Genomic DNA, 24,616 nt, shown 5'->3' on the forward strand with positions numbered 1-24,616 from the left:
AAAGGCACACATAGCCTACATATCAATACAAACACACAAACTATCTAGGTCAAATAGGGGAGAGGCGTTGTGCCGTGAAGTGTTGCTTTATCTGTTTTTTTATACCAGGTTTGCTATTCACTTGAGCAATATGAGATCGAACGGAGTTCCATGCAATAACGGCTCTATATAATATTGTACGCTTTCTTGAATTTTTCTGGATTTGGGGACTGTGAAAAGATCCTTGGTGGCATGTCTGGTGGGGTAAGTGTGTGTGTCAGAGCTGTGTGTAAAATGACTATGCAAACAATTTGGGATTTTCAACACGTTAATGTTTCTTATAAAAAGAAGAAGTGATGCAGTCAGTCTCTCCTCAACTCTTAACCAAGAGAGACTGGCATGCATAGTATTTATATCAGTCCTCTGATTACAATGAAGAGCAAGATGTGCCACTCTGTTCTGGGCCAGCTGCAGCTTAACTAGGTCTTTCCTTGCAGCACTCAACCACATGACTGGACAATAATCAAGATAAGACAAAAGTAGAGCCCGCAGGACTTGGTTTTTGGAGTGTGGTGTCAAAAAAGCAGAGCATCTCTTTATTACGGACAGACCTCTCCCCATCTTTACAACCATTGAATCTATATGTTTTGACCATGACAGTTCACAATCTAAGGTAACGGTAAAAGTAATTTAGTCTCCTCAACTTGTTCAACAGCCACACCATTCATTACCAGATTCAGCTGAGGTCTAGAACTTAGGGAATGATTTGTACCAAATACAATGCTCTTAGTTTTAGAGATGTTCAGGACCAGTTAATTACTGGCCACCCATTCCAAAACAGACTGCAACTCTTTGTTAAGGGTTTCAGTGACTTCATTAGCTGTGGTTGCTGATGTGTATATGATTGAATCATCAGCATACATGGACACACATGCTGTGTTTAATGCCAGTGGCAGGTCATTAGTCAAAATAGAAAAGACTAGAGGGCCTAGAGAGCTGCCCTGTGGTACACCACACTTGACATGTTTGACATTAGAGAAGCTTCCATTAAAGAAAACCCTTTGAGTTCTATTACATAGATAGCTCTGAATCCACGGTATGGCAGAGGTTGAAAAGCCATAACACATATGTTTTTTCAACAACAGGTTATGGTCAATAATATCAAAGGCTGCACTGAAATCTAAAAGTACAGCTCCCACAATCTTCTTATTATCAATTTATTTCAACCAATCATCAGTCATTTGTGTCAGTGCAGTCATGTTGAGTGCCCTTCTCTATAAGCATGCTGAAAGTCTGTTGTTAATTTGTTTACAGAGAAATAGCATTGTATTTGGTCAAACACTATTTTTTCCAACAGTTTGCTAAGAGCTGGCAGCAAGCTTATAGGTCTACTGTTAGAACCAGTAAAGGCCGCTTTACCACTCCTGGTTAGAGGAATTACTTTGGCTTCCCTCCAGGCCTGAGGACAAAGACTTTCCTCTAGGCTCAGATTAAATATGACAGATAGGAGTGGCTATAGAGTCAGCTACCATCCTCAGTAGCTTTCCATCTAAGTTGTCAATGCCAGAAGGTTTGCCATTATTGATCAATAACAAAAAATGTCACCTCTCCTACACTAACTTTACAAAATTCAAACGTGCAATACTTTTATTTTATTATTTGTTTTTTTATGCATGAATACAATGGCTCACTGTTCATTGTTGCCACTTTGCCAATTAAGTAATCATTAAAATAAATGGCAACATCAAATGGTTTTTGTGATGAATAAGCCATCTGTTGAATTTGAATTTGTTGAATTTGTCTTTCTGCCCATAATTTAATTTAAAGTACTCCAACGTTTTTCTATCATTCTTTATATCATTGATCTTGGCTTCATAATACAGTTTCTTCTTCTTTTTGTTGAGTTTAGTCACATAATTTCTCAATTTGCAGTAAGTCAGCCAGTATCTGTTCTCTTCTACCTTTCCTGGCTGGCAAAGTACCAGGATGTTGATCGTGTTCTCCTGCTCAGACATTGCATGCATGCATCAACCAATGGTTGCGTGCCACGCCATTGACTGTGCCGTCGGGCACCAGATTGCTATAACATATGATGTGGTTAGCTGATACGTAAAATACCTATCCAGGCATTGTAAGATCTGGCATGCATCAGCAACGTCTGAGCAGTACTCCAAACAACCACTGTTGTTTCTGGTTTTGAATCTGAATTTTGAGACCTGAATTGAAAAACTGAATCTGAATGCATCTGAGAGGTTGAATATATGAAACTTTGGTAAACTTGAAATTACAGTTTGTAAACTTAATACGCAGATAATAAATGCAATAAACATTGAAAATGAATATATAAATATTGAATTTGAATATTACATTTAATGTAATTTTTTAATTGAATGCAATATTCATTCAATTCAATTCCAAATCCTGAAAATGAATTCAATTTATGAATTCAATGATTCAATTTGTGCATTTCAAATTCAAAAATATTAAATTTAAATTCAACAACCTAATACAAATTCATAATTATGGAATTCAAATACAATTTCTCTTTGCTCTGAAATCACTCCATACCAGTGTTTTGGAACTAACTTGCTTACCACTTCTTCCATGGGGTTTCTTCCTTCACAGACTCCATGAAATGATGACCTCTTTCTAAATATTTGGTCAAATGATTCATTTTGTGTATGGTTTCCTAGAAACAAGGGATGGCTCAACTTACCCTTTGGCTCAACTTACCTCACTCTCCTCTATGTATGAAAATACCCTCAAATAAAAGCTGACATTCTGTACAGTCGCTTAATATGAAACATTCTATCTTAAATCTAAAATGCTGAAGTATAGAGCCAAATGAAATTGTCTTGCTTCATTTTCAAAATACATATGGAGGGGAGTGTATGTGCTTTTCCTTTTGAGAGAGAGGGGGAGGGGGTGACAAGGGAGAGACCCCTACTCCTAGGCACTTCACTTCATGTAGAGCCTAAAGAATTGCATAGGCATAAGCAATTAGTGGTCTAATAGGCTGGTGGAGTTTTTTTGCCAGACATGGTGGCGTAGCAGGAAGATCGGAATGCCATGAACCAAGAGGTTGTGAGTTCAAATCCAAGGTGAGGACATGCTGAATAATAATTACTGTATAAATTAACATGCAATGTAATCATGTACGTCAAAGTGTGTCAAATATGTAAGTTAAAAACATTGTATGTTAAATGCGCTGTTTGTGTGTGTCCCTAACCTTGCCAACAGACAAAGAGCTGTGAATGGATAAGTGGTTCACCAATCAGGGTCTTGAATATATTTGACATTTTAGCCATTTAGCAGATGTTCTTATCCAGAACGACTTACAGGAGCAAGAAGGGATAAGTGTCTTGCTCAAGGGCACATCAGCAGATTTTTCACCTAATCGGCTCAGGGATATGAACCAGCGACCTTTCGGTTACTGACGCAACACTCTTAGTCGCTAGGCTACCTGCAGCCCTATAGGCTTGGCAACAGCAACAAACGTCCTATGTTTTAAACATCATTGGACACAGGAATGTTCTTGCAACATTCCCATGAAACGTCTAGAACATTAATATCTTATATTCTGAGAACATGGCAACCATGTCCTGTGTATGTTTGGTGTGATGTTGATGACATATTCTCCTAACCCTCAGAAAACTGGACACGTGAATGTTCTTGCAACATTCTAATGACACATGTCTAGATTATTCATATTGAATATTCTGAGAACATGGTAACCACATTCTTGGTAAATTCTGAAAAATCACCTGAACATTCCTATGAAAATGTTAGGTAATGACCTAATGACACTCTTAAAGATGCAGACTGGGATCTTAAGCACTTACAAATTCATAACATATTGTACGAATTGGAATTCGTAACATATCGTACGAATTGCATACACATTTTATTTATTTATTAGCAGGACATAACATATAATACGTAATGGATGACGTAGTACACAATTGTGTACAATTTTCGGGGACCCATTTTGGCTCGTGAGCACTACTTTCAAAACTCATGGCTGAAATTACGTTCTCTAAAGTTGTGGAAACGTTTGATGTTAGCTGGGGAGAGACATCAGGTGCACTTTAAAGGATGAGTAAGTTATTTCAGAAGCTAGCAGATTCATTACTTACCAAAAAAGTAGCAAATCCCAATAACAATACATCACGTTTTGAAGTTCACTTACCTTGGTTTGTCTAACAACACTATCATGAATCTAGCAACAAGGTTTTGTGGGTCAGAGTGCAGTATTTATTTAGTTTCATGTCATAAGCGTTTGCTAGAAAATCTCTCAAACTGGCTTAAGTGCAGGGGGGTTGCCTAGTAATATGCGCCTCGGAGGGAGGCAACATCTGCATAGAGCAACAAATTCCCTTGATTTGTGAATCTGTTTGGATCAAACAGCTAGCGTGACTGCTAAAATAGCTTTGTAATAATAGGGAGAAGGATCTATCAAAATAACTACATTATGGCATTCACTAATCATAAACTATGTACATAGAAATTTGGGTACATTTCTGGACAAAATTCTAACTTACTCAACACTTAAAACCCTCTGCTGTTTTCATAGATCTAGTAAAAACTCAAACAGTGTGAGGAAGAGAGAGATGTCATTCCAAAACATGACTCAGTTTGATAAGGTGGTGTTGAAGGAGTCAGGCGCAGGAGGGTAAATCACAGAATAACAGGCTTTAATCCGCAAAATACAGGTTTATGCAGAACTGCGTCAAACACACTCCAGGGCACAAAACAGGTGCACTGGAAAATACAAGGTACACAGGAAAAAATACTCCCGTCGAACAAAATACACGCGCTCCACCGCGCTCCACCGCGCTTCACCGCGCTTCACCGCGCTTCACTAACCTTCACAATAAACAATCACCCACAAGGACAAGGGGGCAGAGGGAACACTTATACATGGACTAATTAGGGGATTAGAACCAGGTGTGTGTGATAACGAGACAAGACAATTGTAATAATAATAATAATATGCCATTTAGCAGACGCTTCTATCCAAAGCGACTTACAGTCATGCGTGCATACATTTTTGTGTATGCACGCAAAATGTATGCACGCATTTGGGGCGGCAGTGGTTAGTACTCCGGTGACGACGAACGCCGAAGCCTGCCCGAACAAGGAGGGGAGGCAGAAAAAAAATAAAGTGCTGTAAACAGCGTTCAAACGTTTCCAGTAATGCACTGCTAATCTGAAAAAGTGAAGTTTGTTTTATATGAGCGGTAACATCAACAAATAAACACAGTGAAAATATGCAAACTATACCACTTCTAAATAATTCTGTTCAAGTGCACACTCGGGAAAGGAATCCAGTTGAATACCACTCCCTCCTTCTAATGCAACGTTCAAGTATAGGGCTCAAAATCCATTAGAAAGAATGGAGAGTAAAGAGAAAACACAGCATAGTTAAATCCTGACAGTGGATTACTCTAACAGAGTTTGTTTATTTCTCAGGCCCTAAATTGTTCGTGAGTGTATGTTGGATAGAAAAATGACACTGAGTGAGTGGGTTACAATGGATACAGTGATGACTCACTAGGAAGAGTCAGTAACTCCCTTTTGACCCTCACACACACTCTCCATCCACACACCCATCATCGGTCTTAAGGGTGTGTGTTAATTGTCTGAAGTGTCCTCCTCTCCTCATCCTCTCCTCATCCTCTCCTCTCCTGCGCTGATCTAAAAACATATGGAAGACATCTATGCAGATGGAGATAGATACGAATATAAGGAGACAAGGAGAGGAAGATGTCAGACTATTGAGAAGCACCATAGGGGTCAAATGATCCAGACTAAGAAAAATATTTATAATTTGAAAAATGTAATAATACAAATATATCTTTTGTACACAATAAAGAAAACAAATTACTGATCAGCACTGATCAAAGCTCAGAACGCTTATATTCTTGCTCTGACTGAGTTATAATTTTCCTGCCAGATTTGCCTAGCCCTAGCAGCTAGAGGTCTTCTCAGGTCCAAAAAGCTGGACCTGGACCTGAACGGACCCGAGGACAATCAGACCCAGACCCGAACGGACCCAATATATATTTTTTAAAGGGGACCCGGACCCGAGAACAATCAGACCCGAACCCAAATGGACCCGACGTCAATCAGACCTAGACCCGAACCATACCCTAATGGGTCCGGGTCTAGACCAAACCCGATTGTACCTGAGAGAAAAAAATATAATTTGCTCTTCTGAATAGGTCTTTATATGTTGGCTAGACCTTCTATAATTCAATAAATTCACCGTAAAAGAAATATGCTACAGGCTATGCAGGGCCGTGGTTGGGTCCATTCGGGTCTGCTTGGGTCTCTCAGCTGTAGTTACACAGACCAGAGACCCAATGACAATCAAACAGGACCCGACCTGGACCCGAGGAAAAAGTTTGAATTTTGGACCCGCTCGGGTCCCGGGTCAGGCCTCGGGTATTTGGGTTCGGGTGGACCTGTGAAGAATTCTACTAGCAGCACATTCACCACTCTCTCAAATGGCTAACTCCACCCTCTCGCAGCACAGGCCGAGGGATGCCGGCCACCTGTCCCACGACCACCTGCAGTGTCTACAAACATCCCCCAAACAAACAAAAAACGACTCTGAGAGTGCACAACTGGTAAATAGTTGCTTATGTCAGATATGTCAGTCAGTCAGGTGGCTAGCTGCCGACAGAGACTTCTATTGCAGTAACGTTGAAGGGCTCTGGCTAGTATTATTTAGCCAGCTAGAAGGATGAAGTAAGAAGTTAACATTAAACGGAGCCTACCTCAGCAGGAGCAGAAAATACACTACAAAGTTCTCATTATAACTTTGCGGCAGGTAGCCTGGCGGGTAGGAGCATTAGACCAGTAACCGAAAGGTTGCTGGATCAAATCCCTGAGCTGACAAGCTGCCCCTGAGCAAGGCAGTTAACCCCCGGCCGCTGATGATGTGGATGTCGATTGAGGCAGCCCCTCGCACCTCTCTGATTCAGAGGGGTTGGGTTAAATGCTGAAGACACATTTCAGTTGAATGCATTCCCTTTGCAGAGAGTAGGCAACTGAGACAGCCAATGATGTAGCACTCAGGGGTGAGGCTGAGGCAGGCTGCAATGCATGCAGGAGGAAGCAAAGGAGATACACAGAGAGAGATGAAGCTAGCAGAGAGAGAGGCACAGTGGGGTCCCCCAAGAAAAGATGTACTAATCTTATCAAACAAGTTGGAACTTTAAAATGTTTCAATATGAACATCACCACATGGCCTATCTTCCCTATAGGCCTACATTAAAATGCAAACAATACAGTTCTAAAAATATAATGTGTTTTAGTTTCAAGGGTATAACATTACAATTGTATAGCTAATAGGCTATGTGTTTGTAGAGCGACTGAGGTGAATGAGGTGATAATGGCTGGCGTAATTTTTGCTTGTTTTTGTTGTTCTCCATATAGCATTGTAACGTTTTTTTATTGTATAGAAATGCAATAAATGAGCTTCAACTTTCAAGAAATGTCCCTTCCGGACCTCACTAAAACTCAAATCCCGGTTACGGCCCTGCATGCACTATGGAACTAAATGGAGAAATGCACAGTTAAACAATAACAGTTATACAATATAGTGGTCCCTCAGGACACAATATGAGGATTATAAATATAGAATGTCCCATTGTAAATTTGCTGGGAAACATAAAGGTACAAACACAATGTTTTCCAGTACACCACAACTTCTCCTTCAGGTGAAAAATATCAGGGTTAGGGTCAATTCCATTTAAATTCAAGTCAATTCAGAAAGTAAACCAGATTCCAATTTAAATTCCAAATTTTCCTCATTGAAAAGCATTGAAGATTATTGGAATTGAAATTTCAGAATACTTCCTGAATTGACTGATATTGAAATGGAATTGACCCAATGCTGAAAAATATAAACTTTGTTTTATAAAGATTGTGTGGATGGTTGAGAGTCAGTCCAGTCCAGTCCTACCTTGAAGCTCCCCAGAATCCCCTGGGTGAGAGGTGTTAGAACCAAACAACCCACTCCCCTTTTAAAGCACGTTTTCGAAACCCCGCATCGACTCAGGGAATCTTAGAAAGAATTTTCAAACAACGTCTTAATGAGGTCCAGGCTCTTGAAACGGAAACAAAAATGACCTGACGTTATCTGTTTTTGACGCTGTGTAGGAAATCCAGCCCAGATGTGTGGGACTCTAGGTCCTCTCTTTCTCATTGGAAAAAAAAATCTGGCGACTGACCAATGAATAAGTGGAAAACTTTCACATTGAGGAGCAGGAATCTATCAGTTACAATATGTACAGAGGGTTGACCGTGACAGAGGCTGGGGAAGATATTAATTCATTAATTAGTGATTGTGTGTGTGTGGTTTGTGGATACTGTTATAGTAATTAGTTGACAGCTCCTGTCAGAGCACATAACCTCACCTTGTCCTATCTAGCCATAACTCAGCTGATCAGCCTCAACTACAGTTTCTAGCAGTGGCGGCTCCTGAAAACATTCTCAGGGGGGGCAATTTTTCTGATGATTTAGGTGACCTACACACATTTTAAAAAAGATATGTCCAGCAACAACATGAAGACAGGGGCAGCATATAAGTCAATACCAGAAGCATTTATTGACTGATCTCAAAAGTGTTGGCTTACCAGGGTTGGTGGAGCCCTCAGTTTCATCTTTGCCTCGCAAAGCTAACTCAAACACTCCGCAAAACTTCACACACTGGATTAGCCGGCTGAGGATGTGGCGGTTCTTGCTAATGTCGTAGTAAATATATTTGTTATAGTGAATATGGAATATGATATGTTGAGTAAAATGTTGTGCTAAGATCTATTTAGATCAGGAGCTGGTTATAAGTTCTGTTCCTATCCAATAACAATGGACAAAAGGGTCCTATCTTGTCAGCCTTGTCAGCAGGTGGCCAAGGACAACACCCACGCCATAGGCCTCTCAGTTCTTCCAACTCACGAGTTCTTGCTCTGAGGACACACACACACACACACACAAACACACACACACACACATCATCACTGTTAAACACACACACACACACACACACACACACACACACACACACACACACACACACACACACACACACACACACACACACACACACACACATCATCACTGTTAAACACACACACACACACACACACACAAAAATCCCCTCTCTTAGGCTGAACATTTGAAGACAGAGAACCCGACTCAGAGCCAATGCAACAGTGACAGTAGCCTGGAGGGGACCTCGCCCAACTCATCAGGACCAATCAGAAGATCAGAACTACTAGATTCAACCTACTTCATTTATTGCATAAAATGTCTGCACACAATGTTTCGGGGCTCTCTTCAGATAATAATAATAATATGCCATTTAGCAGACGCTTTTATCCAAAGCGACTTACAGTCATGCGTGCATACATTTTTGTGTATGGGTGGTCCCGGGGATCGAACCCACTACCTTGGCGTTACAAGCACCATGCTCTACCAGCTGAGCTACAGAAAGTGGATACTCATGGATGCGCATCGCAATTGTAAAATGTCAACACAATTGGAGACACCACGTCATTTTTGGAGACATGTTATTGACAGTAAACTATTGTAGATGCGACTGCTAACTAAATAAAACATTTTAGCTGGCTAGCTAATCATCTTAGCTAAATGTGGGGCAAACAATTCAGTTATTTACCGTTAATTTGAGGGATTGGGGTGAAAGAAATCGAGTTACATAGTGATACTTTACGATATACTGTATTGACAATATCGCAATATTTTAGCGCTAGTTGGCTGTACCTGCACCAAAACACCATTATTGTTCCTTCATAGCTTGTTCTCAATCTTTTCACATTGGGAGCCAATTTGTTTTCAGCACTTTTATTTCCATGACTGATCAAAACTCGTTCTCATGGCTTTCTGATCCCTCTGCAACAGACATATGGTGCGCAATAAAATCACAGTATCGAATCGCAATACGTATAGAATCATGAGACTCGCAATGCTGATGCATATATCTTATCGTGAGGTTCCTGGCAATTCCCAGCCCAAGTTCATTTGCCACAACAAATCTCTTCGCTAGCAAACGCGATGTCTTCTCCAAAACGGCAATGTGTCTCCAGCAATGTTTACTTTCTTGACGTTCTATGGCATCTCCACTTTCCAAGCATATATGACCACATGTAATATTTTGGTAAGTGATGCAAATAGTGAACTATGTAGGGCCAGGATGTAAAATATATGTAGCTGCAGCAATTTCTCTTATCTGATATGGTAAGTAATGGGGCTTAATGTATAGCTCCCTAAGAGTTTGACGAACGGGTCCGTGCACGCGATTCCAGATATCTTTACCTCTGAATAAACTGCCTTTTTTTATACCATATCCACCCTGTCCAAAGTCTCTACTTGGTCTCAGTTCTCCAGTAAACTTGTGATTATCAACACTAACCTCATCGTTGTGGCGGCGGACAGCTAGCCTGTATCCCTCATCCAGTTGAGTGGCACTGGCAATGTCTTTTTTCGTTCGTACCAATTTTTGGAAAATCCTCAGGTGTAGGACTTTCCGCCTTTAGTAGAAACCTGTTGAATTATTAAATTTGGTCTGGGAGGTCCTAATTGTTTCGTTGCCAATTTATCTTCATTTGTTCGCCGACAAAAAGGAACTTCTTTCAAAGACACAATCCGCTCTTTTCTTAGTTACGTTCATGGTTACGTTACGTATGACGAAAGCGCGTAAGTGCAAGCCCTCAGACACCCATAGAGATTGTATTGAAGGCTCTGAAATTTGAAAAAAATAGATTTTACATGGGAGTCTATGACAGACTTCTGGGCGATTTTCAACCTGACTGAAATCGCCCCAAAAGGGGGGGGGAGCCATTTGAAGCACGACTTTAGCCTGATTCGACATTTAGTGGCAGTGTGGCACTGTGGCAGATCAGACGTATAGATTACAACACTGATAACTACTGTTGCCGTGATATAATTGATTAGAAAAAAAATCCCTTCCTTTTCCCGTTTGGCAGTGCGTCGCCCATATCGCCCTATTGAACAGGCCGCCCCTGGTTTCTAGACTGAACATAACCTCATGGCAATGACATGCCTAATGCTTCATTATATTACTGTGTTTATGCTATCAGATCCACAGGTCAAGTGCTGCATTACAGGGGACTGGCATGGCGTCACAGACATTTACATTTTTAGTCATTTAGCAGACGCTCTTATCCAGAGCGACTTACAGTTAGTGAGTGCATACATTATTTTTTATACTGCCCCCCCCCGTGGGAATCGAACCCACAACCCTGGCGTTGCAAACGCCATGCTCTACCAACTGAGCTACATCCCTGCCAGACAGATGAGACTGGTTGGTTTGCTAAGGAAACTTGAGCATAGAGCCGACATAACTACCACTTCTCTCTATAGAGTTGGAGTGGCCTACCAGGAGGTATGGCATTACAGGGAAGTGGCATGGCGTCACAGACAGATATGTGACTTCAGCTCAGTCAGGAATAGGGCACTTACACACATACAGACATACAGGCCAGACGACAGTCACTTCTCTGTCCAGAGTGGATAGAGATGGGGAGGCCTGCCAGGAGGCCTGATCTATTAGTCTAGTCTAGGCAGTGAAGCCTCACTGATGGTCAGATGTTTATTTTAGCCGGTTTATGGAAAGACTACAGTGCTGTGTAGTGCTTACACAACCCAGGACAGAGAGTGGGCCAAGCCAGCTTACCAGGGGAATTCAAAACACTGTGTTCAGAGAGAGGGCACCCTGAAGAGAAAAAAACCCTCCTGACCATACATGGCTACAGCCACAGCAGAGGGTATTAATGGCCTGGGTATAAAAAAAAAGATAAAGGAAATTGGCTGTGCAGTGTAGTGCCATCGCTCTTGGTAGAAATCGTCCTTAGGCACAGATCTAGAAGATCAGCTTTCACTTACCCAAATCCTAACCTGAGCCATTGGGTGGGAGTCTAGTCTATTGTCTTGGGGACAACTTCATTCTTCAACTACGTAGGCATTGTGGGTTTATACCAGGTTGTGCTATAAATGGCCTGTTCTTGGTTGTTAAATGAATACCCATCAGTCAAGGGATTAGGGTTAGTACATAGGGCTTTGTTTATTTGTTTATTAATTTGACCATTTAAAAAAACAAGCACACATCAAACTTGAAAAAGCCATACATGCACATGAGTAAAATCATCGAGGATAACACACAATAAAGTCTGGGAATTATTTCCATTGTGGTCCTCTTGAGACAAGATGGCTAGAGTGTAAACAGTTCTCTCACACCAATCCTTGAGAGACGGGTGGATTTGCTTTTAGCTTTTCAGCTAAGTGGTGGCAGGATAACTGGTCCTGGTTTGTGTCCTTGTCATAGCCACTTTGAAAGAGAGAATGCGGCCAAATCTAAAACCAACAGCAAGCAGTAACATTGTAGCATCCCTGTACTCTATAAGTGTGTATTTGAAATGTACTACAGCCTCAGTGAAGATGACTAAACCTTTATTTGACAGGAAGGCAGTGGTGGGAAAAAGTACCCAATTGTTAAAAAAGTAAAGACACCTTAATAGAAAATGACTCAAGTAAAGGTGAAAGTCACCCAGTAAAACACGACTAAAAGTGTTACTTACAGTTCCAGTCAAAAGTTTGGACACACCTACTCATTCCAGGGTTTTTCTTTATTTTAAATATTTTCTACATTGTAATAGTGAAGACATCAAAACTATGAAATAACACATATGGAATCATTTAGTAACCAAAAAAGTGTTAAACAAATCAAAATATATTTGAGATTCTTCAAAGTAGCCACCCTTTGCCTTGATGACAGCTTTGCACACGCTTGGCATTCTCTCAACCAGCTTCATGAGGTAGTCACCTGGAATGCATTTCAATTAACAGGTGTGCCTTGTTAAAAGTTAATTTGTGGAATTTCTTTCCTTCTTAATGCATTTTAGCCAATCAGGTCCATATTATGGCAAGAACAGCTCAAATAAGGAAAGAGAAATGACAGTCCATCATTACTTCAAGACATGAAGGTCAGTCAATCCGCAAATGTCAAGAACTTTGAAAGATTCTTCAAGTGCCGTCGCAAAAACCATCAAGCGCTATGATGAAACTGGCTCTCATGAGGACCGCCACAAGAAAGGAAGACCCAGAGTTACCTCTGCTGCAGAGGATAAGTTCATTAGAGTTACCAGCCTCAGAAATTGCAGCCCAAATAAATGCTTCACAGAGTTCAAGTAACAGACACATCTCAACATCAACTGTTCAGAGGACACTGCGTGAATCAGGCCTTCATGGTCGAATTGCTGCAAAGAAACCACTACTAAAGGACACCAATAAGAAGAAGAGACTTGCTTCGGCCAAGAAACACGAGCAATGGACATTAGACTGGTGGAAATCTGTCCTTTGGTCTGAAGAGTCCAAATTTTAGATTTTTGGTTTCAACCGCCGGGTCTTTGTGAGACGCAGAGTAGGTGAATGGATGATGTCTGAATGTGTGGTTCCCATCGTGAAGCATGGAGGAGGAGGTGTGATGGTGTGGGGGTGCTTTGCTGGTGACACTGTCTGTGATTTATTTAGAATTCAAGGCACACTTAACCAGCATGGCTACCACAGCATTCTGCAACGATACACCATCCCATCTGGTTTGCACTTAGTGGGACTATCATTTGTTTTTCAACAGGACAATGACCCAACACACCTCCAGGCTGTGTAAGGGCTATTTGACCAAGAAGGAGAGTGATGGAGTACTGCATCAGATGACCTGGCCTCCACAATCACCCGACCTCAACCCAATTGAGATGGTTTGGGATGAGTTGGACCGCAGAGTGAAGGAAAAGCAGCCAACAAGTGCTTAGCATATGTGGGAACTCCTTCAAGACTGTTGGAAAAGCATTCCAAGTGAAGATAGTTGAGAGAATGCCAAGAGTGTGCAAAGCTGTCATCAAGGCAAAGGGTGGCTACTTTGAAGAATCTAAAATATAACATATATTTTGATTTGTTTAACACTTTCTGGTTACTACATGATTACATATGTGTTATTTCATAGTTTTGATGTCTTCACTATTATTCTACAATGTAGAAAATAGTAAAAATAAAGCAAAACCCTTGAATGTGTATGTGTGTCCAAACTTTTGACTGGTAATGTAAGTATCGAAAGTAAATGTTATTGTTAAAATATACTTAAGTATCAAAAGTAAAAGTATAAATCATTTCAAATTCCTTATATTAAGCAAACCAGACGGCACCATTTTCTTGCTTTTGTTTTATTTACGTATAGCTAAGGGCACACTCCAACACTCAGACATAATTTACAAACGAAGCATATGTGTTTAGTGAGTCTGCCAGATCAGAGGCAGTAGGAATGACCAGGGATGTTCTCCTAGTGCGTGAATTGGATCATTTTCCTGTCCTGCTAAGCATTCGAAATGTAACAAGTACTTTTGGGTGTCAGGGAAAATGTATGGAGTAAAAAGTACATTATTTTCTTTAGGAATGTAGTGTAGTAAAAGTAAAAGTTGTCAAAAATATAAATAGTAAAGTAAAGTACAGATACCCCAAAAAACTAGTTAAGTAGTACTTTCAAATATTTTGACTTAAGTATTTTACACCACTGCAGGAAGGAGTGTGCTGTAGTGCAATGGTTCAAATCCTTTTGTTGCATTCAATCACTATAATAAGTGATAAATAGGATTGGAAGTTGATGACATGGCAAGACACAGTGACACCACCAAAAAATGATGTTTTTTAAGACATTAATGCATCACTATTATTTGACCCATGAGCCTGTGATATCCTTAGATGCTCCTGCTCTTTTCCCTCCATCCCTCACTTTCTCTCTCCATACCCTGTCAAACAAAAGGAAAATACAACTTCTGGTTGTCTTTGCTGAAACACATCTGAGAAGCATACTCTCCAGCATCAAATAGCAGAGCAGAGGTCAGTGAGAGCAGAGAGGGAGATACAAAGTAATTGTTGTGTTGTCACCAGGGGACTTTAAATATGGTGAAACTCTACCGAACGGGCCGGTCTCTCAGATCCAGGTGAAACATACTCCTGGACTAAAAAGCTCAATGTTGAATCTTCCAAAATAGGCTTAATCTGGGATCAGGAAACCGGCCCAAATTGTATTGTTTTTCCATGATAATTTTTAAACAGTACAGTATTCTGTTTCACATTCCAAAGGCAGTAAAAATATTTTATTTCCATGAATAGAATGTGTATAAATGGCCTACAACCCACATCTCTAACTAAGACAATTCATTACCCATACACTGTATTTAGCAACCACAAACCCTCTGAGATAAATATGTGAAGATAAATTCTTGCCTGTTATGCCTTTGAAGCCAGAGAGAACCGAAGCCAGAAAGAACCGAAGCCAGAAAGATATGAGATACAGTGTGTATGAACAGTAATGCAACAAACATTTGTCTACAGCCCAGGGTCTGACGAAGTTGTGCTTCAAATGCATATTTGGACCTGTCTCATCTGTCATTCACATGTGTGTCGGCCCTATTGTCAGGAAGCATGGGTAAATGCCTGCTAAAGCAGCTGTCACACACATGCATATTCACGGTAGTGATATACAAGGAGAGAAAACAATGTGTGCTTATCATTACAGCATGGAGTGAGAATGCATTGCGAATGGCCCTCATTAGATGTTTTGATTAGGTTAAAGACAATGTGGAAAAGAATAATAGGATTACAATATGCTGTAATAATGCCTTTCACTTTTTATTTTTTATTTTTATTTAACCTTTATTTAACCAGGAAGGGCTCATTGAGATTTAAAATCTCTTTTTCAAGAGCGTCCTGGCCAAGATAGGCAGCACCAAGTCATTACAAAAAATTACAGACAGACAACATGAAAAACTACAAGTAATCTAGTAAAAACCATTCATGAATTCACAAGAGTATAACAATATCAAAAACAGCAAATTAAAAACATTGACAGGTCAGGGAATCAGCCTCAAAATCCTTCATCAGAGATTTAAAAACACCAATCGGGACAAGTTCTTCCAGTTTAAAATTATTTTGTAAGGTGTTCCAAGACGAGGGCGCAGAATACATAAAAGACCTTTTACCAAATTCAGTTCGGACATTTGGAACAGTTAGCAGGATAAAGTCCAGTGAACGAAGAGAGTACCCACCACATTTCTGAACAATAAAAATGCCCAAATAAAAAGGTAGTAAACCCAAAATGGCTTTATAAATAAAAGTATACCAGTGACTGAGCCTACGAGTGACTAGAGAAGGCCAGCCAAACCTGGTATACAAAGTACAGTGGTGCGTAAGGGTTTTGCAGTTTAAAATAAATCTCAAAGTACCATGATAAAGAGTGTCAATTGATCTCAAACACTGAGCGGAAGCATTCATATATAAAATATCCCCATAGTCTAGTAAAGGCATAAATGTAGCTGATACTAGCCTCCTTCTGGCTTCAAAAGAAAAACAGGCCTTATTCCTAAAATAAAATCACAATTTCAGCTTCAATTTTTTTGTAAGTTGTTGAATATGCAATTTAAAAGAGAGGCCGTCATCAATTAGAATTCCAAGATATTTATATGAGGTTACAACCTCAATCTCCTTGCCCTGACAGGTAGTAACAGGTGAAAGGTTCAGAGGTCTATTTCTTGCATTAGAAAACACCATTAGTTTAGTTTTGTCAGTATTGAGGATAAGCTTCAATTGACACAAAGTATGTTGAACAGTATAAAAAGCAGTTTGCAAGTTCTGGAAAGCTTTTGTAAGAGATGAGGCACAACAGTAAATAACAGTATCATCAGCATAAAAATGAAGTTGTGCATTTTGGACATTTTTGTCTAAATCATTAATATAAATAGTGAATAAGAGAGGACCAAGTACAGAGCCCTGGGGCACACCATTCAGGACAGACAATTTAACAGACATAAGCCCATCAAATTGAGTGCACTGAGTTCTATCAGACAGATAGTTAGCAAACCATGCAACTGCATGCTCCGAAAGACCTACACTCAACAATCTCTGCCTTAGTATAGCATGATCAACTGTATCAAAAGCCTTAGAGAGATCAATAAAAAGTGAGACACAGTGCTGTTTTTTGTCAAGGGCTTCAGTGATATCATTTAAAACCTTCAAAACTTTTGAAGCTTTTCCGTGCCTTGTTCTATTTAGGACCGATTTAGCTCTGTACCTGTTAACTCTTTTAGTGACATGCTGAAGCAACCAAAGACTACTTTAATCCCCCAATTCTCTCTCTTTCCCTTCTCTTTTCCTGTCTCTCTCACAGACATGGATACCCCCTTGAAGTGGACGCCCAATTATTTATCCCTGATGTCCATTCCTTTTTTCTCTCTCTCTCTTTCTCCATCCCTCTCACACATGCAGACACCACTCTTAAGAAGTCCCTCAGCCCCCTCCCCCTTCTTCCCCTCCTTTCCTCCCTCCCTCTCTCTGTCACAGCTTCCCACACACCGAGGTGGGTCTTTCACCCTCTCACCCTCTCTTCTCTCATCATTCTTCTAACTCAGGATAGCGATGAGGTTAGCTGTGCTTTGCATGTGCGGAACCCTGCTGGCCATCTCCATGACCCCTGGGAACTATGCAAACCCCAGCGAGGGAACCTTCCAGTGGGGTACAGAATCTGGGAGCTGCCTGGTAACTCTAAAGCCTGCAGGGAAGTGTGGGGGAGAGGGGATAGAAGAGGACGCATGCCCCTACCGATTTATCCTGCCACCGCTGGACATCATGCTGCCCTGGCAGCTCAGGGAGTTGGAGAGGACGGTGAAGGAGGTGCAAAGGCTAAAGGAGACTGTGGAGCAGCTGAAGAGAGCCTGCATGGAGTGCAAGATGAGCCAGAGGGAGAGGGAGCGAGAGAGATTGGGGGACAGAAAGAGGGAGAAGGAGAAAGAAGAGAATGAGAAGGTGAGATTGGGAGACAGAGAGAGGGAGAATGAGAAAGAGGGGGAGAAGGAGGGGGAGAAGAAGACGGAGAGACAAGGGGACAGAGAAAGGAAGATGGAGATGGAGAAGGAGGAGGAGGGAGAGGGGGCAAGGGAGAGAAAAATTGTGGAAGAGAGAGACGGAGTGGAAGAAAGGGCCATGGAAAATGAGATAAATATTGTAGAGGAGAGAAAGAGAGAACGGGAGAAAGGGTGTGAGAGCGAGTGGGAAAGGGAAAAGGAGAGCGATAGGGAGGGAAACAGGCAATGGGAGATAGTGAGGGAGAGAAAAATAAAGGACGAGACCAAGAGAGAGGAAGAGGAGGGAAGGGAGACAGAGATGGAGAAAGAGAGAATTTTAGAAGGGGAGAGGGGGAGAGGAGGTGAGATAGAGAAAGACAGGGGGAGTGAAAATGAAAGAGAGAGGTTATGGGAAACAAAGATGCAAACTGAGAAGGAGAGTCAGGGGGATAAGGTAAGGAAGAAGGAGCTGGAGACTGAGAAAATGTGTGAGGGGGGTAGAGAGAAAGAGGAGGAGAGAGGGAGGGGAAATAGAGAAGAGATCCAGGAGAAGGAAGAACATCCGGTGGTGACAGAGAGGGAGAGGGAGGGGAAGATAGAGAAGGAGAGGAAGAGTCAACATCCTTGGCAAGGGAAGGAGAAAAATAAGGAGAAAAAGACCCAAGGAGAGAAAGAATGGCAGAAGGAGAAAAAGAGAGAGAAGCAAACCCAGAACAATGGACAAATAGAAGAAAAGAAAGAGAGTGATCGAGAAGAGACAAGGAAGAAGATAGAGAAAGAGGTAGAAAAAACAGTCCAAAGTGTGCAGAGCGAAAGCATAGGGGCGGTGATGACAGATGGGTCAAGTGATGATCAGGACACGGCCTCACCTAGCCCAAGCACTGGTTTTAAACATGACTCAATCCCCAGACCTGACTCCTCAGGACCAGACCAAACATCCAACTCCATCTCAGGACCTGGCACCAATCCCAGCCCAGGATCTATCTCAGACACCAGCCGTGGATATATTCCAAGTCCTTCCTCCAGCTCAACCTCTAGCCCCAGATCTTCTTCCATCTCCAGCACAAGAACAAACTCAAGCCTTAACACAAGCTCCAGTCAAAGGACCATCTCCTCTTTACCTCGCCAGGGAGCCACCAGGTCTGACCCCATCACAACCCCAAGTTCAGGCACCAGCTACAGGACTGCCAGAACCAGCCCAAGTATCACAACAAGCGCAAACCAAACAACCATCAGCTCATCAAAAATGACTACTAGCCCAAGAAACAGACCTGTCCAGAAGCACAAGCCCAACCAAGCTAACCAGGCCATCAGACCCAGACTTAAGCCCAGACCACCCAGCTCGACTAGCTCCTCCAGTTCAACGACCAGCTTCACTAGCCTCAGCTCATGGACCACCACCATCAGCTCCAGCCCTGCATGGACAAGGACTAAACCAGGCCAAAAGCCTATTCCAGCCCTAAGACCTAAACCTGGACCAAAACAAAAGCCTGTCCTAAAGACAAGCCCACCCAACCCAACCAGCTCCTCCAGCTTCAACTCTAAGATCACTCTCAGAACTGGCTCAACTTCAACCACCACCTGTAGTCTTAGCCCTGGGATCAGCTTTACAAGACCCAGTCTACAGTCCACTAAGACAAATACCAGCCAAATCAGCACCATGCCGGGACACTCTTCAGCCACCACCACAAGTCCTAGCTCAAAGATTACCAGCTCAAGCTACAGGACCACTAGTTCCAGCCCTGGGGCCAGCACTAGCAGTAGCCCAACTCCAGGAACTACAACCACCGCAAGACCTAGCCAAAGGACCACCAGTCCAAGCTCCAGAATTGGGTCCTGGTGGACCCCCAGACCTGGCCTAAAGCCAAAACCAGGCACAAGGCCTATTCCAGGCCCCAGACCCAAAACTGGACCAAAACCAAAGCCTGTCCTGAAGCTCAGACCATCAAGACCAACTGGCTCCTCCAGCTCCATTCCAGAGACCAATCCTAGAACTGGTTCAACTCCAGCCACCACCTCTAACCTTAGCCCAAAGACCACCAGTCCAAGCTCCAGGACTACCAGCTCCAGCCCTGGGATTAGCTTTACCCCCAGTCCAGGCAGTCTCAGCAGAACCACACCAAGTCAATCTCCAGCAATCACAACCACCACTAGCTCTAGCTCAAAGATCACCAGTTCAAGGATCCAGTCAGGCTCTTTCAGCTCAAATATCATCACACTAAGCCATACTCCAGCAACCAAAACCACCACTAGCCCCAGCTCAATGACCAGCTTCACTAGCCTCAGCTCAAGGACCACCAGTACCAGCATAAGTCCTGAGACAAAGTCTGCACAACATCCTGAACCCAGCTCAACAATCCCCAGACTTAGCATTAAGCCCAAACCCAGCCTAAAACCCAAACCAGACCAAAAGCCCAAACCAGGCCCAAGGCCTATTCCAGGTCCAAGACCTGGACCAAAGCTTAAACCTGTCCTGAAGCCCAGAACTGCTCCAAAGCTCTGGCCCAAAACCACCACCCAAGGTCGAAGGACCACTTCCCCCACACCTAGCACCAAGACATCTACTAGCTCAAGCCAAAGGACCATGACTGACCCCAGCCCACAAATGACCACAAGCCCTGGCTCAAGAACTACAAGACCTAACCAACAAACTACCCTCAGCTCTAGCTCAAAAAACATATTTAACACTAGCTGGAAAACAACCATTAGCCCTGGCACAATGACCACCACGTTCGCCAGTCTAAAATGTAAGACCAGCTCAAGCCAACAGACTAGCATAAGCCGTAGCCCCAAAACTACCACTACTAAACCCATTCCATTGGCCAACTCTACCCATAGTCCTACTACCACCAACCCTGAGTCCACTACCCCCAGCCCCATACCTGGGTCTTCCACCCCCAGTGTGAGAGAACTTCGTGTGAAGACCAGCCGGGTATCTGCTAGTCTGAATGACACAAAGGACACAAGTGGGGGGCCAAAGGTTTTACAAAGAGGGCACCCAAAGGTCCGTCCTGGGCTAAACCTGCTCATGGAGAAGGACCAGGTAGGCAGCAAGACTGACAGAACAGGGAACCAGCCTCAAAGCCTTGCACAGATTTCATCAGGAGGTAAGATAAATCGATTTTACTTTACCTGCTATTGTCTGCTATTTAAATGGAATTATGATAATTACATTGTAATTGATAATTACATACAGTTTAGATTGAACTTAACTTTGATTAATGTGCACTGTCCCTGTAAAAATAAAAATAAACTCAAACTCAAACTTTCTTAAGGGTTCACTGAATCAAGCCATATTATGTACCATTTGTTACCAGGTAGGCTATAGTAGATACCAAATGTGTTGACTTATTCATAGTTTGATTACATTTTTTTGTAAACTTTATAGAATCGTGCTATACAGATATGGGGATTACAAATTCAGAATACTGTATACAAAAACCCTATTCCTATTCTCAGCAGTTAAGAGAAATTATAAACTTTTATTGACAATCATTGCAAAGGTATTCAATACCTTTTGAACAACAAGGGCTGTTAAATATTAATGGTGTTTTCCTTGTTTACCATTTTGTTCTTCCTGGTTGACCCCTCAAAGCCCAGTGAAAATGAGGTTGGAGAAAGAGAAAAAGAGTGTAGGCTAAGTTATGGCAGATAACAATGGAAATTGTGACTGTAAAATATATTGAACAATGTTGTTCTTGAAAAAATAAAATGTTTAACTTTAAAGTCCAAGCGACCTAAGGTGATGTTTAATGAGCCAATTACAATGTGGCGAAGGTTTGAGATCATCATCTTTATATGTATGAGCATGTGCGTGTCTGTGAGTGTGTGTGGCTTAAGTAGGGATCAAGGGACAGCTGTGCAGAGCGTCCTTTGAGGTCATAGTCAGCTTAAACACACATTGTTAGTGCTGAGTGGCACATCTATCAAATAATGCATGAAGTGTCACACAAAGCTAATGCTAGCTTCTGTTAATGTACGAGGCCACTTTAAGCCAATCACCTGATTTCTTACAGACTTAACAACTATAATTGACATTTAACTTAAATCTGTAGGTTTGTTCTCTTAACAAGTCCAAGGGACATGCCTGATTCCTAGACTTGTAATTTATGGTGACAGAGAAATCCTAACTATTTCAGCATGATACAATCCTATTCTAGTCTTGTGTGTATAGTTTCAAATGTGCGAAATATTAAGTTTTTTCATTTATTCAACATTTTACTGCAGTGGGCTAAATCAGGGTCATACAGAGTGATTATTTGTAGTCTTAAACAAATCTACTTTTAAACGAAAGTATACACCTCACACACAAGGTTATGGGCTTAAAAAAAAGAAGATGCCTGTACCATGTCAGATATAGAGTTGAAATGTATTCCATTTTGAGTTTGCATCCCAATATTACACTTTATATACATCACAGAAGACTGAAATACAACAAAACTGTTTGACATAGAAACACAGCATTTTCATCTAGTTTTTTAAATATTAATAACGTTCCACCCATGAGGCCAAAGAGGGCGCTTTTGGTCATGACTGCAGGAAATGAACCAGGTTAGTCTCTGTAGGCCTACAGTAAGAACATTTCTGTTTGTGTTACACGCCAAGGCACCTTTTTGTCAGAAAGGATGACAGACTACTCTAATCTTATTTTCTCATTCCACTTTCCTTCCACTCAACAGTTACCATGGCACCCAGAGACTGCTCTGACCACATGGCCAAGGGGGAGAGGAACAGCGGGGTCTACCAAGTGACCCCTGACCCTAAGAACGGAACCATCGCAGTGTTCTGTGACATGGAGTCTCATGGCGGAGGGTGGACCGTCATTCAGCTCCGTCAGGACGGCAGTGTGAACTTCAATCGGACCTGGGCTGAATACCGGACGGGCTTCGGTAACCTGAGGGCTGGGGAGTTCTGGCTGGGCAACGACCACATCCACCTCCTGACTCGACACAGGGAGATGGTCCTCAGGGTGGAGCTGGAAGACTTTAACAGAGCGAGGGAGTACGCAGAGTACAGGCTCTTCCGTGTGGCTGGCGAGCGGCTGCGGTACCGCCTGTCTGTGGGTGGGTACTCGGGCACGGCGGGAGATGCACTTCAATTCAGCAAGAGTTACGACCACAACAACAGGTTCTTTACGACTCCTGACAGGGACTATGACCGCTACCCTTCAGGGAACTGTGGGGCCTACTATGGCTCAGGCTGGTGGTTTGATGCCTGCATGGCTGCCAATCTCAATGGGAGATATTATGTGGGAAAGTACAAAGGGGTGCGGAACGGGATCTACTGGGGGACGTGGCATAACATATCTACAGAGTACTACCCGACAAATGACAGACAATCTTTCATGACTGTCAGAATGATGATCAGGCCAAGAGGCTATGCAAAGTGAGCTAGACGGCTGGCTCTTCATTTGGCGTACTCAGCTGTTGCAATTCTCAAACAGGGGGGCCGGGAAACCCTATAAGGCCTCAGCAATTTCAATTCAATTCAATGGGTCCGCGACAAAAACAGGAAAAAAGTGAATAAATGCTCAATATTAAAAATGTATTTTTTTGGAGGAGCACTGTTTGATATGAAAATGGAGACATTCAGATTGTACTGCTGTTTCATATTTTGGGTGTTTATAATGGCTGTTGTTTAACAAGCAGTTTGAATATATTGTCTCTTATTTACTCTTTGAAATATTATATCTCTGATTCAGGTGGGTCAACCCCTACATCTTGATTTCTTGATACAGTATTTTTCAATCGCTTTGGTGCTATTTTCACAAGTATGTGGTGAATTTTCTAAAATCTTAGTACAAAACTCCAAAGTGGTAACACATACAGTGAGGGAAAAAAGTATTTGATCCCCTGCTGATTTTGTACGTTTGCCCACTGACAAAGAAATTATCAGTCTATAATTTTAATGGTAGGTTTATTTGAACAGTGAGAGTCAGAATAACAACAAAAAAATCCAGAAAAACGCATGTCAAAAATGTTATAAATTGATTAGCATTTTAATGAGGGAAATAAGTATTTGACCCCTCTGCAAAACATGACTTAGTACTTGGTGGCAAAACCCTTGTTGGCAATCACAGAGGTCAGACGTTTCTTGTAGTTGGCCACCAGGTTTGCACACATCTCAGGAGGGATTTTGTCCCACTCCTCTTTGCAGATCTTCTCCAAGTCATTAAGGTTTCGAGGCTGACGTTTGGCAACTCGAACCTTCAGCTCCCTCCACAGATTTTCTATGGGATTAAGGTCTGGAGACTGGCTAGGCCACTCCAGGACCTTAATGTGCTTCTTCTTGAGCCACTCCTTTGTTGCCTTGGCCGTGTGTTTTGGGTCATTGTCATGCTGGAATACCCATTTTCAATGCCCTGGCTGAGGGAAGGAGGTTCTCAACCAAGATAAGACAGTACATGGCCCCGTCCATCGTCCCTTTAATGCGGTGAAGTTGTCCTGTCCCCTTAGCAGAAAAACACCCCCAAAGCATAATGTTTCCACCTCCATGTTTGAAGGTGGGGATGGTGTTCTTGGGGTCATAGGCAGCATTCCTCCTCCTCCAAACATGGTGAGTTGAGTTGATGCCAAAGAGCTCGATTTTGGTCTCATCTGACCAAAACACTTTCACCCAGTTCTCCTCTGAATCATTCAGATGTTCATTGGCAAACTTCAGACGGGCATGTATATGTGCTTTCTTGAGCAGGGGGACCTTGC

General features: G+C 42.2%; 1 protein-coding gene across 1 annotated transcript; it reads left to right on the forward strand.

The window, feature by feature from the left end:
• Positions 1-17,490: 17,490 nt before the first annotated feature.
• LOC311135297 (fibroleukin-like) lies at positions 17,491-23,304 on the forward strand (the record flags this gene model as incomplete). The annotated part of the gene is made up of 2 exons (XM_084169249.1): positions 17,491-17,797; positions 22,595-23,304. The coding sequence occupies 2 exons, from the start codon at positions 17,491-17,493 to the stop codon at positions 23,302-23,304; spliced, it is 1,017 nt and encodes a 338-aa protein (XP_084025375.1).
• Positions 23,305-24,616: the final 1,312 nt, after the last annotated feature.

Source organism: Coregonus lavaretus (assembly GCF_964263955.1).
Source record: "Coregonus lavaretus genome assembly, chromosome: 9".
In the NCBI taxonomy this organism is placed as follows: domain Eukaryota; kingdom Metazoa; phylum Chordata; class Actinopteri; order Salmoniformes; family Salmonidae; genus Coregonus; species Coregonus lavaretus.